At 36.4% G+C, this 14519-nt stretch overlaps 1 protein-coding gene across 1 annotated transcript; it reads right to left on the bottom strand.

Annotated features, from left to right (window-relative positions):
- Positions 1-40: 40 nt before the first annotated feature.
- LOC128180792 (agmatinase, mitochondrial-like) lies at positions 41-11195 on the bottom strand. Its single transcript, XM_052848948.1, has 7 exons — positions 11079-11195; positions 10208-10441; positions 9245-9370; positions 2278-2462; positions 1195-1395; positions 651-890; positions 41-289 (listed from the first exon to the last, which is right to left on the bottom strand). Exons 2-7 carry the CDS (start codon positions 10413-10415, stop codon positions 188-190), a joined length of 1062 nt encoding a protein of 353 aa, XP_052704908.1. The 5' UTR covers positions 10416-10441; positions 11079-11195; the 3' UTR covers positions 41-187.
- Positions 11196-14519: the final 3324 nt, after the last annotated feature.

Here is a 14519-nt window from a genome sequence, read left to right as displayed (position 1 = left end):
TCGGCAGGGCTTGTTATCAGCCGTAAAACAGAGGCGCAAACACGGAACACGTCCACGGGGGATTTTTATTTTTTATTTCTAAACAGATGAACATGTTATAATCACCGGCAGTTTAAATAAATAGTTATTCAATACGTAAGAGAAATCAACGCCTGATCATGATATGCATGATGACATTCGAATGACGTCAGCGGAGGTACTTGACCCCAGGTAGGACACAAAGCATCTCAAACAAAAGGTTGGCTCCCGTCAAGGCGGTCGTTCCATTCAAATCATAAGAAGGGGACACCTGTTAAAAAAAAATTACTGATTTATCAATTGTTTTTCATACTAGCTGATGACGTCATTAACCAAAAATTCGGCATCCAATGACATACAACGAGACAACCACCTGTTATATGTAGCTCTTTACAGAGCCATCGACATGATTGTTTTCATTTTTTCAGAAAACTCTTTTGCTCTTTCCATCTATTTGTGCCTGGACAGCCTAATATGCTTTTTTTCTACTGTGGATACAAAATCGTTTAGTGGTTGAATTGTATTGTTGTGTTTTGTTTGTTTGTTTTTTTTTTTTTTTGGGGGGGGGTTTGGGGGGGGGATGTCTTTTTTCCCCTTTTTTTTCGGAAGGGGGAGGGGTCTTGTAGACTAACCTCCACGAGATCACCCCCGACGACGTTCAGTCCCCTGCAACCCCGGACGATCTCCAGTCCCTGTATCGAGGTCAGCCCACCTATCTCGGGGGTACCTGTTCCCGGTGCAAAGGCGGGGTCGAGTCCATCGATGTCAAATGATATATACACCGGTCTGTCGCCCATCATATCACGAACCTCACTCATCAGGGGGGCCAGGGACTTGTGCCAACACTCCTCCGCCATTACCACTCGAAATCCCTGAAATATAAGTAAACATTCTAGACAAAGACTTTCATAACCACATTATTCAGCATACGCGGTATACATATGACGATATGTATGACGTAGTAGTATAAAGAAATTAGTTTTAATATTTATACATGTATTAACTATCGATTCTAAAATTATAAAGAGAAAAAACTAGTTTTGCTTTTCGAAAATTCTTGTTTTTCTGATTTAAAAAAAAAATTCTTGCGAAGTTACACGTAAAATGTGCTTCGACCTTCATATCCCTTCCTTGAATATTATTTTTATGGCATCTTTTCCCCATAATTCCCTTTACCTGGTTCCTCGCCCAATCGTAGTCCTCCACGGAATATGTGGACCCACGGAGTCCGATCTGAATGACCCTGTGGGGGTCCAGGCACCCCTCCTCCACCGCCCGACGGAAGGGCGTCCCGTGGGCAATCTTCTCCCCCAGCATCGTGTCGCTTGTGTCAGAGTGGGCGTCGATATGGACCATTCCCAGGGGACCGTACCTCTCCTGGGGACCAAGAAAACACTTCAAACATTACCAGGTGTCATTAGCGTCTCATTATCAATGAATACATCATTATGAGCCGTTCAAATAACGAATTAAAGAGAGTTTGTACCACGTATGCCAATCAGTTGATAGCAATAACAATCAAAGTAATGATAGTACTAAAGAGCGCTAACCTAACTTGGTTCTAAAGGAAATTCACTTTTTGCAAGTTTAGTTAAGAAGAATCAATTTGATTTTCTATATTTCAGCTTCGGTATGCGCAACATATTTCCTTATCACTTCGTGGCAGCCCCTGCAGTGATGTACGTAAGCCCCGCACTTAGATTCACAGTAGCCCGAGCAACAATAGCCCGTGCAATTATGTGCGTTAACCCCTGAAGCTGGTTCTCTAACCAGTTTAAATGATGTATATTTCTGCTCATAGGGCGCGGTTATTCGATGCACCGGAAGCAGAAGTCCAACGACAATAAAGCGCTAAGCTATGCTTAGCGCTTTTAAAAAGGGGAAGGAAAGATCAGAGAAATTAGTTCCGCTGATGCAGCTCATTTAGGGCAGTAAAAATGGATGTTTATATTAGGTCATTTTAACTTACAATTAACGTCATCTGTCAGAAATGGAAGCACGACAAAGTATTTGACATTTTACCACATCACCAATCAGAATCGGCATCAGAATACAATACGTCATTTTTGACTACATGTACCTTAATATCAAGCTTCTGGATCGACCAAGTCTAGAAATCGAGATCATATTTTGAGCGCTGCATTTAGTGCAATAGTGTATATATATTCAAATCTCTAGTCTGTCTTCACTATTAATCAGTCTAACAGTTAGATTTTGACTATCCAATAGTTATTTATTAATTGAGTGCACATGTCTGACCTTCATGGCCTGCAGGATGGGGTAGCTAATTGTGTGGTCCCCTCCCATTGTTAGAGGTATGCAGCCATTACTAATCAACTTCCGGTAATAGTCCCGGATGTCCTCACACGCCTTAGGAAGATTGTAAAGGTTAAAGTTCACGTCACCGACGTCAGCTACTTGGAAAGAGTCAAACGGCGAGGCCCCTAGAACAAAATAAACAGTCGATCATTACTCAGACTTTGTTAAATCTAATGTGCATCGCGATGTACAGTTGATGAACGCAAGATGTATGCACGAGGAGCTTAAATGTATTCAATTCAATGGTTTATTGACATCACCATGTTGGCATACATAAAGGCTATAGCATGCAAGAGTAGACAGTTTTATACAATACTTCATAGTCCCCGGAACTGTTTTGTCTGCATAAAGCATTTATCTAAGTAGATACATAGACGTTTTGGTATATTATAATCACATGGATACACAATTTCTTTTATAGGATCAATACCACAGTATAATTTATCATAAAATATATAACAATGATGAAATCGAAGATTGTCATACCTAGGACAGTAAAGTACAAAATGTTTTTCATTTTCGACCAATAATTTACTAGCATAGCTTAAACGTTTTTCCTTAGGGATAATTGGTTTACAATATCTACCTGTTTCAATGAATGGTGAATTTGCACTTAATCTTGTTAGCTGGGATCATTCATGCCTTTTCAAGGAAAACTTGCAACTTGTACTCGTTAGAATTTGATATTTTATTGTAAAAATGAAGCTTTTCTGAGTGAGAAGATGAGATTTTGTATACTAGTGCTAAACGTACACACCATGATACTTACTCCTTGCACCGCTAACACACGATACAGCACGATGTTTACCATATTCATACTTTTTTGTGAGGGTTTCTATTTAATTTTCAACAATTATTTTACATGTGTTATTTTATTCTTAATTTCTTCTACGCATTTTATCACTTAATACCAGTGAGTTTTTTGTTCCAATATTTCCAGATTCGATTATAATCTTTACAAGAAATTCTTTGATAAACTATCTCGTTCCGCGGTATGTGAATTATTTTCCCCTCACAACAGTTTGGCAAGTAAACAAGATTTAGGACCAAAATCACAGCAAAAATAAAACAGCTCGACGACATCTGAGACATTTGCCCTTGCCCTTAGAAGTTTATTGCTATACTAAGGTTGATATCATACATATACCTTTCATTACAGGCACGTAGCATGAGCCATCGTTTTTGAAAGGGGGGGGGGGGCAGACTCATCGAAAAAATCTTGACAAGCAAAAAAATAAAAGGAACTTCTCAGAATCATTTTGAATTAATCCTAATGAATCCTAAACCGTTCGGGGGGGGGGGGGGGGGGGTAGTCTTTAGTTGATATCCATAACTTCAATTTCTGTCATTTCAAAAAGTGGGGAAGGGGGCAACTCAATCATAATTCACACCTTCATATGTAAATTTAACAAAAAATCTTTGCTGCGACAAAAAGGAGGGGGGGGTGGCAGCCCCCCTCCCCCCCCCCCCCCCCGATGCTACGTCCCTGCCTTACATAATTGTATTGTTTATTGGCTAAATTCAAATGAATTATAAGCTGTTGAAACATATGTACATAATTATAAATATATAATGCTACACTCTATCCAATCAAAATCAAACAGTTCGCTATTGACATTAAACAATATTCTAAAAAAATATTATTCATACATGTACATTCATAGGAGGAGAGACCCTATAAATCAATAAATCAAATGATTATAATAATGATAATAATGATAATAATAGTAATATTAATAATAATAGTGATAGTAATAATACATCAGTTGGATGTACTAGTTATCCGACATCCCGTTTTTTACCTGCCTCACGCAGAAACATTGCGAGATGGCACAATTGTTTGCGATTATGAATGGCAAGGAGTTGAACTAACTTAAACATTGAAGGACGAGACCAGTAATATTTTTTTAAATACAATACCCGTAGACTTTTATAAAATGGACAGATAAGTATGAAATGGAATTCATCCTCGACTTCACCTAAATTACAATATTTACAGATACGCATCGATCTGACAGTTCCATTATAACGGCCTTGCTCTACCAAAAGCATATGCGATGACAGTCTATATTTTGTTAAAAGGACAACAAGGTTTTCCGGAATATTTTTACTCAAATAAAATTGTAACGAAAAAGTGTCAGGCAGATACTTGTACAATAAACATTTAGAGGATGACTCGAAAAATGCGTCTCTTTCCTGAATAAAAAAATCAGACAACCTCTGCTTTACAATTTTTAAGAAAACATTAGTGTTAGCCACATTTTGTGAAAGCCAGACTTCATGCATACCCAGAGATACTAATAATTCTCTGACATTAAAACACCATGTATTTGGTATCAACTGTGAGACCATTTCCTCATATACATTGCGTAATATACAATTTTCTGTTTTAATCAATTTCAACCAATACTTAATGATACGCAATTTACGTATAATACTCATAGGTAGACGACCTAACTCTGAATAAACCATAAAGTTTGACGTACATTTTTTAACTTTCAAAATTCTTTTACAAAAATTTGTGTGAACTCGTTCTATTTCATCACCAGAATGAAAACCCCATATCTCGGAGCCATAGTTAAGAACGCTAGATACATAGGTGTCAAAAATGCTTAATTTAGTCTCAATATTTAAATAAGTTTCATTACATAGTTTTAAAATACCAAACATACATTTCCTACCCTGCATTGCAATTGTTTTCTGTGTAACATTAAAATTCCCATTAAAATTCAAATTGATTCCTAAATAATTGAAACAATTAACAACCTCAACATGCTTTTGGTCATATGTCCAAAAATCATTTTTACACATTCTACCCGCATGTCGAAAAACAACTATTTTTGTTTTATCTGTGTTCACACCAATATTCCAATCATTACTAAATTGATACAATTGATTCAACATACCCTGTAGACTCTCCCTTGAATTAGCTATTAACACAGTATCATCAGCATACATTAAAAGAAAAAGCGAAAGGTCTCTGAAGTCAACAGGTTCACAACAACTTCGAATAAGATCCATTTCAAAATCATTAATATATAATGAAAAAAGAAAAGGCGACAAAGCCTCTCCTTGCATAAGTCCAGTTGTTGACGAAAAATAATTTGACAGTTCAGACTTATATCTGACACATGATTTTAACTCACAATAAATATGCTTAATAATACTTAACAACTTTCCCGTGACTCCATTTGTAGCAAGTTTGTATAATAACTTGTTTCTATTCACACTATCAAACGCTTTTCTGTAATCAACAATATAATTTCTTTTTCTTTTTCAAATATAAAGATACTAAACTAGTAAGTGCAAAAATGGCATCTGTGGTACTATGACCTGGCTTAAACCCAAACTGCGCATCGCTTATGATACCATTGTCGTCAGACCAGCTGGAGCGTGGTCTGACCATTCATTAAAATCTTTAACAGTAAAACTCTCGATGGCATCAAAATCATCCTTACCAACTAAAACGTAATCTATGACACTCGAACCTAAATGATTAAAAAATGTATATTTGCCCCGCGTGTCCCCGGAAACCCTGCCATTACATATTCTAAGACCAGAGGCTCGACATAATTCGAGTAATTTACGACCAAAATTATTGACATGTTTGTCTTCCGATCTACGTGAACAAGTATAATCCTTATCATATGACAAGAATGCAGGCATGTTATTTAACAAATTGTTAGCCAAAATATCATATTCAACATAATCTTTTGATTCACCCACACGACTATTAAAATCTCCAGCTAATATGATAACACCCATATCACTGTACTTCGCAATATCGCATAATAGAGTGTCAAAAAGGTCAATATCATAAGTAGTATAGAATACACTGTTTTCATGTGCAATGTAAACAAAACAAATATAAACGTCATTTTTATATATACCTGACAATTTTACCCATACCATACTGTCACCAACATATTTACAAACTGAAAAGTGAGCTAGTAGTTCGTCTCTTACCAGAATTACCATTCCACCCCCTTTGCCTCTGGTACGTGGGTACATAAAGGACGCATAAACTTGAGTAAGATGAGACAGGTCTAAAGTAGACTCACTGTTTACCCAACACTCTGATAAAAATACAATGTCATACGAGGAAAGAAGTTTACAAAACTCATGTTCACCTAACTTCTTTTCCAGACCTCTGTTCACGTTCCATGACACGATTCGGAGCGGTGGTCTATCCTCAGCGTCCCCCTAGCTCTGGGTGGGTGTCGGCGCGTCAGTACTACCTTGCGCGATTAACTGGTCCTCGCCTTCCATGGGTTGATCTTCAGGTGTACCCTTGTCCATATTGCCGATCGGTGGCGCAGGCACAACGTGACTTCCAAAATACGTTGGATCCTCTGTAGGCTCTGTCTCGGGGTCGTAACGCTGACCGTTGACGTAAAGCGTATCTCGAACCATCTTCACATTGTCGCCACGGCTCCTATGATACCGCATCGCGGGGTATAGCTCCCTCCGACGCCTCTCAATAGAGGTGGGATATTGTTCTCGGATTCCGTAGCCCGTATTGCGCAACCTGTGCGACCTACTCCTGACAGCGATTAAGTCTTTTTGGTAGAGAAATCGGGCAACAATCGGTCTATCTTGACCGCGGACGTATCTGCCAAACCGGTGGACGTTTCCGAATTGAATATGCTCGTCGATGCCTAGCTCATAATACAGAAAGGCGCGAAGCTTATCTTCCGTATCCTCATCCTTGGTCTCCCCTCCGATGCCAGTAAAAATGAGGTTCATCTTCATTGAACGACACTGTAAATCGGTAATCGATGCTTCGAGAGCTCTATAATAATTACATGTATTATAACATGGGAAAGTATCCCTACTCTGGAAGAGAGAAAACTCTTGTTTGAACTCTTTGTTTGGATGGTGATCCATACATCCGTGTACATATTCTGTCCAAATTCTACCAATGTTTTAAACCCTTGCCAAAGTTTTTATGTACGTGTACGGTATGGTTTGTTAACAAAAGCCATGCATTATGGAAGGTGTAATTGAAGTCATGTACATACATATAAATGCACATATGTATCGTAAATACACATAAGTGCGTAAAAAAACAAAATAAAACTCGATTTAAAACAGATAACCATTAGCAATTATTTTTAACAGCTTTTCAGTAGCATCTGATCTATGCTGCTAACTAGTAACGTTCATTTTTTATTTTTAAAAAGCTTATTAGTAGCGGCTATTTCTACAGCTAATAATTAGCGGCTATTTTTACAGTAGCGGATTTTTACAGCTTTTCAATACAGAGGCGGATCCAGCAATTTGGAAAAGGGGGGGTTCCATTTGATGAAAACCAATATGCGCAAAATTCATCATTTGTCAATAAATAAGGAATAATTGCACGTTTTCCGTGCGTATACAACTGTATTTAAAAAACATTTATCTCATCACTATCTATTTCACATCTATTTCAACAGCAGAGTGCACTGCATTATTGAGCGTTTAGCCGTTTTGGTTTAGGTAAGGAAGATTTGCATAATATCTAGCCTCGAGAAACCCAAGTCTCCAGCAATGAGAAAATGCGTCTATGCTTGATAGAAAAGAAACACTAAGAAACAAAACATAACTCAGACTAATTACGACAAACTATCATAAAAATGGATATTTTGGTAATTTTTTTGTCTTTGATGTTTTTAAATTCTGAACTATTTATCGATTTTGATTTCTATCGATTGCCCTCTTAAATAAAGGTCTAAATGATACGATATGACAAAAGAATGGAAATATTTTTTCTGCTGAATAGATGGTACGTGTGCAATGGTAAAAGCAATTAAAATTGTCGTCTCAGGGAACTTGACGTGACCCCCGTAATAGGTGCGCTACATCATCCGGCACTAGTACAGATGCGATCATTCTTAGAAAAGTTTTCAAAAGTTGGGCATGTTCATAATGGTTTTCATATAATTCCTTTACACGGTATTTTTGTAACAGAATTTCCGATTCTTGGAAACAAAACAAAAAATTATTTCTTTTGTGTTTCATTTGGGTATGAAAGTAGCTAGCATTCCAGAAAAATAGCATTACCCGCATAAGCGAGTCATGTACATGTAATTTTCTTTGTATTTTTCGTGTGAAACAAAGTAAAACTCATCTATTATAATTACTTTAGTTAATGAACTAAACAATTAATACATTTGAAAGCGGCTTTTAAAAGTAAAACAAATGCGTGTACTCGTACTTGAACATCGTTTTACTCGATGGCTTGTCAGTTCAAAACTGTATGAACTATAATCAATTTTTTTTAAAGAAATAGGGGAGAAAATGCATTGTATATGCTATTATAAATCTGTGTTTTTAGCGATAATGCTTATTTTATATAATTTTTCTTAATTTTCCACATGTTTACTCAGTGTAGTAAACACCAGATGCTGAAGGGGAAAACAATGTACTTTATTTCGATAAAAAATCGATAGGTTTTTTTCCTATAAGAACAAAATTATGGGACGCAGTACGAAATTCTTTAAATAAGCAATTTTAAAAGCATTTATTTGAGATAATTACGGTATTTCTATTATAAATGGGAAAAATTGCCTTTAAATGGGCATTTAACGTTTTCCAAAAAATTCATATGTCCCAGAGAAAGGGGGGGTTCCGACCCCCGGAACCCCCCCTCTGGATCCGCCAATGCAATAGCAGCCATTTCTATACAGCTAATTATGATATATAGCGACATATCATCGAAGATCTGATTTTAATCAGATTGATATATATTTCTACATCTTTTCAGTAGCAGCGATCAAATTCTCAACAGCTAACTAGAAGCGGCTTTATTTTCAGTTACACCTATTGATATACAGATCACCACTAAGCTAATGGCTTTTTCTACAGCTATTCAGTAACGTAACTTTATTTCTACACCTTACTACAGCGGCTTCATTTTACAACCTACCTGTCGCGATGTTGGTCCTCCGAACCAGCGCCGACTCGGTCCGGATTTGTCGTGGTCCTAGCCTGGTTCCGGACCGGTTGGACGTTCCGATATCCATGGGAATTCCCACAAAGCAAGCCTTCAAACCTTGTCAAAGGAAACAATTCTCTTTGCATGCATTTATTCTGATAAAACATTTCGTTGGGAGCTAATGTTCGAGTACTTTTCACCAGCAATTGATTTGTTGATTTCTATGGTCTCTCCCGCTATGAATGTACACGCACGAATGATATTTGTTTAGAATATTGTATGACTATAATATATATAGTGACATGTGTGCTCCTGCTTAGAGGGTAGCGTAATATGTTTATATTCATGTACATATGTTACAACTGCTTATAATTATGTTAATTCATATGGATTTTAGCAGAAATAGAAGTCCTTATGAAAAATAATCTTTAAAGTGAAAATGAAATATGGACGATCCATACATGTGTGTCTTTTTGCATTTTAATGGACAATCAGTATGACGGAGCTGTTAATTACTTAATTGTAAATGTAAATATATAAAAAAAAAAAAACCATATGTATACATGTCGTTGTTGGAATGTCTATAACATAAGCTGAAATAGGCCGCCGTAGCTGTCCAGCTCATGTTATCTATTTGTTCAGAATGTAGATATCTTATGCAATAAAGATACGTGTTTATAAAACTCGATATATTATATAATTTGTAACAAAAATAAATATATTCCAGGGTTTTATTATCTATATCGTAACTGATATCGATTTAATTAATGGTTTAAAGATTATAGCTCATAACCTGATGATTATTTACAAACAAACTTAGATTATATGTTGGGTCATGGTCAGCGCAAGCTGTCTTATCTGACCCATTGTAACGAGGGGAAGGTGCCCGGTAAGTTACACAAATCGGAACGTGACCGGTGCACGAGATAAATAGAAACAGGTGCGCGTTCTTACCCTGGGAATCTGTCTGTACGGGGAGACGCATCATGGAGGCTATCCCCCCGGACCGGGGCATATCGTTCCCTGACAGCGGTTCGTTGTATTTCCCCCTATGACGGGAGCTGGTACTCAGAGAGCGACGGAGAGCGGTCCTTACAATTCTTTTCATTGCTGTTCGTTGGGGATTATAATTGCGACACGTATGGTGTGCCGTTGGGATCATTTGCTGTTAAAGGTGGAATTACACACCTGGAAAAAGTCACTCAAATTAACTGTTAATTATTTGATAATGAAAGATTAAGGATGAATAAACGGTACACATGTCAAATAGTAAGTAAGTAAGTAAATGATTTATTATAGTGACATGTGTACATTTGTATATAGCATTATTACAAAATTCATCTTACAAATTTAACATCAATACACCCGGCCCAACGGACCTATAAGTCACTTTCAATACAATGTGAATAAATTGTACATGTTTTGGGAGCAAGATGGCTTTGTCAAGTGTTTCTGTCTTAAATTGTATAATTCATTGATAAAATAAGCGATTTGGCGGGGGTAGTTACATATTAGGTCAACAAACAGAATACTGTCACTTGTATTATTTTGACTTACAGTTAAATTATTTCCTATTTTATAAAATAAATGACTTCTCTGGTTATTAAAGAATGGACAACGTAATAAAAAGTGCTTTTCAGTTTCGATTTCGTTAAGATCACATAAGTTACATATTCTATCCTCCACCGGTTCTCCTCTGTAGCGACCTGTTTCGATCCTCAGGGGGAGTACACCGTATAGATTGGTCATTTTAAGTGCAATAAAAAATGTACTTCAAAAAGATACAGTTTGGACTTCCTATGCATTTTGAGATAAATAAATATACCGGTATATAGATCCGAAGATCGTTAGCCTACTGAAGGGCGTTCCAGACAATGATGACAGTAGAGGCTCCCAAACTAAAGGAAGGGCGCTTGTCTGAAATAGACAGGGAACCAGTCTAGAGGAAGGATGCCTGCGTTGTATTGAGTGTTATCAGCGTTATCTAACACGGGTCACGCGAATTGCAGACATCAGCTATATAAGCTTTGAATTATCAGTTGATTTTTTTTTAAACTTCACAACTAATAGCGATGTTTTATTGCAGGATTTGATTTTGTCTACTTATATGATCAAAATGGATCTTGTGGGTAATCAACTGATGACCTAGTATCAAACGGACCTTAGACTTGACATTGCAAAATAAAAATTTACAAGGCACTAGTTCTAACAGGAATTTAAAAAAAAACAGACAATGAAAGGGCATATTCAATACATTCTTAATGTGTGCAGTTGTCCCAGGGGCACGATTTGCAGTTCCGGGCCAATTTGGGTTGCACATACTCGGTTTTTAAAGTAAAATTCACACGTCATAACTTCCTTTCTAATGTGCAGAAGACCAAATCTGGTAGGACAAATTATTAACAAACCAACAAAAAACCCGCCCACCATCCTTTCTCACGGTAACTTTAATTGTTTTTGCTATTGAACTGTAAATACCATGATACTGGTTTTCTTTGCATCATATCTTCAGGATTGGTGGAAATGCTGGTCTCAAACATTCAATGTCGCGGTGTTAAGAAGGCGTTGATCACAGATGTCTTAGGACTGCATTATCATCAAACGGTTTGACCCCACTTTAAATTGCGCGTTTCCATATTTTCAACTTGGATCTTTTATTGTTCTGGTATGATTTACCACTTGTGCATCAAACTTAATGAATAGAATTTTGTCCCATTGAACGGTTATGAAATGGTTTATAGTTTATTTTATTTGGAGGAAAGTAAAGCATTTAACTTGTGGCATTGGTATCAAAGAAAGGTTTAAATGTGTATTTTCAGGTGTTCTGGTACGTGAAGGGGACACAATTAATTTCCGTTTTAATCCTTTTAAATTTGATGAAGAAGAAATCAGTATGGAGATGCTTGGAAAAAAAAATTGAATGGATTTTGAATAATTGTAATTTTTGCGTGAACGTGCAGTTGTAATTAGAATAGTACTGGCTAATAGACAGCAATTTACTTTTGTAAAACGACATTGTCACTCAGGTGAACAATGTAACCCTTAGGCCTCATATTTACATAAAATTGGGTATCATTGGATCCCTTTGGATGTTTTCAATTAATTTCAACATAAAAAATATATAAACTCTCATTAAAGTATTATAAACATGAAACTCAAAAAATCATCCATTACCGGTTTTATTTATTAAATCACAAAAATATACTCAATCATCCACTCTTTGTTACAAATCAGTAAAACAAACTAGACACGATCTCGTTGCGAGCAACGAGGAGGTCTTCCGTCTGATTTTAGAATTTGTTCTATCTTGATTTTCCTATTTAACAGTTAAACATGATTTAGAATAAAAAAAACAGGGTCTACATTCTAGGGGGCCAGATACTATTTTGTTACAGGTGTAAGAGCTTTGTTCAACAAGTGTTTAGAATTCGTCACTGTTCTTGAGATATCTTAGAAGAAAAAGTTTTAGGGGCCGGTCCCTTATCTCCTTATTGGAGCCGCTGAACCAAATTTTGAAGATTGCATGTTGTTAAGTACATCATTTTTAGCATCTTTTCTTCTAAACTGCATTTCAAAATATTTTTTCTTTTTGAGATATAGATGGTCATAGTTTTGGACTCTTGACCTCTAAAAAACCCTCATTACATAACACATGACATTACATTGCTTGGATACATAATTGTAAGATAAACATATTTGCTTCTATAGCCTTTCACAAAATATCCCTCAGTAAATAGCTACAGATGAAAGACTTTAGAGCCCTTTGGTCCCCTAATTTGAGGGGACAGCCCCTTTTTCTTGATATCAAATAAAAGGTCATTTAAATTTCAACACATTTTGTTTAACAATTGTTAAGAGATTTGTTACCGTTCTTGTGATATATAGGAAAGAACGTTTCAGGGGGCGATCCCTTAACTGCATTTAACGAAATTTTGAAAATTGCATATTATTTAGTACATCATTTTGACTATCTTTACTTCTATACTTTATTTCAAAATATATTTCCTTTTTGAGATATGGGTGATCAAAATTCTGGACTTTTGGCCCCTTAAAACCCCTAATCACGTAACACACGATAAAATCATTACATTGCTTGGATAGATAGCTGTAAGATAAACATATTTGCTTCTATAACTGTTCACAAAATATCCCTCAGTAAAGGGCTACAGATAAAAGACTTTGGAGCCCTTTGGTCCCCTAATTTGAGGGGCCAGCCCCTTTTTCTTGATATCAAATAAAAGGTCATTTAAATCTCAACACATTTTGTTCAACAAGTGTTTAGAAATTTGTTACCGTTCTTGAGATATATAGGAAAGAACGTTTTAGGGGCCGATCCCATAACTCCTTATAGGGGCCATTTAAAGGCCGAACATTTTACAAACGCCCCCTTTTTTACCTGTACAAACTTCAAAATGATGCCGCTTGTCAATCAAGTTTGAAACAATAGCACCCAGTTTGATTGACGTGATCGTCCGAGCGTGATCTTGCCAGGTCCGCTGATTTCTGTTTACTAGCAATTAACAACGTTATCTTTGATATCTTCCGTCATGAATTAAAGGGGGGAAATGAAAATTGATTTTTAAACATTACCGGTATTAAAATTGATTATGAAAAATAGTTATTCAGTGATTGAAAATACGCACAATTTATATTTGAATTATGTTGAATGTGTGTGACCTAATAAATTCAACGAAAATGCATGGACAGCTCCAAAATATATAAAATTTTCTTTTTACAACAAACGTACAATATGCTACAAAAGCTATATTTACTGGTAAGAAGTTGGTGTATGTAAACGTCACTCCATGGAAACGAACTCCATTAATTGTCGACGTATAATGGCTGTCTTTACATTCCACATTCTTACTGATCGTATGGTTTTCTTATACTATTATAATTGTTAAAATTAACTTTTTAAACAATGTCAAGTGCTAAACACAGTGTACTGAGTTATACTATTATAGCAGAATTATTTTACTGCATTTTTTCAATTGTGCTTTACACACGTGTGCTTAGAGAAAATTCGGACGACAAATGACCATTTCCGTATAAAATCCCTTCGTATGGTCATTAGAACAATAAGATAATTTAAACAAAGACCAATTCTGACTAATTCTTTATTTCCTGTGTATTAATTTGCTTCCTGTGTATAGCGCTTAGCAACGTTCACGACCACAGGTAGACTGCAAGCCCCGGAGGCTTTCACACCTCTAATAATTAAGCCCCGCCCTCACCTGAGATTTACCACCCGGTAAAAATGTTCGGC

The sequence above is a fragment of the Crassostrea angulata genome, chromosome 4 (assembly GCF_025612915.1).
Source record: "Crassostrea angulata isolate pt1a10 chromosome 4, ASM2561291v2, whole genome shotgun sequence".
NCBI lineage: Eukaryota > Metazoa > Mollusca > Bivalvia > Ostreida > Ostreidae > Magallana > Magallana angulata.
Note: the sequence above shows the minus strand (reverse complement) of the source record. Positions and strands in the feature narration are given on the sequence as shown.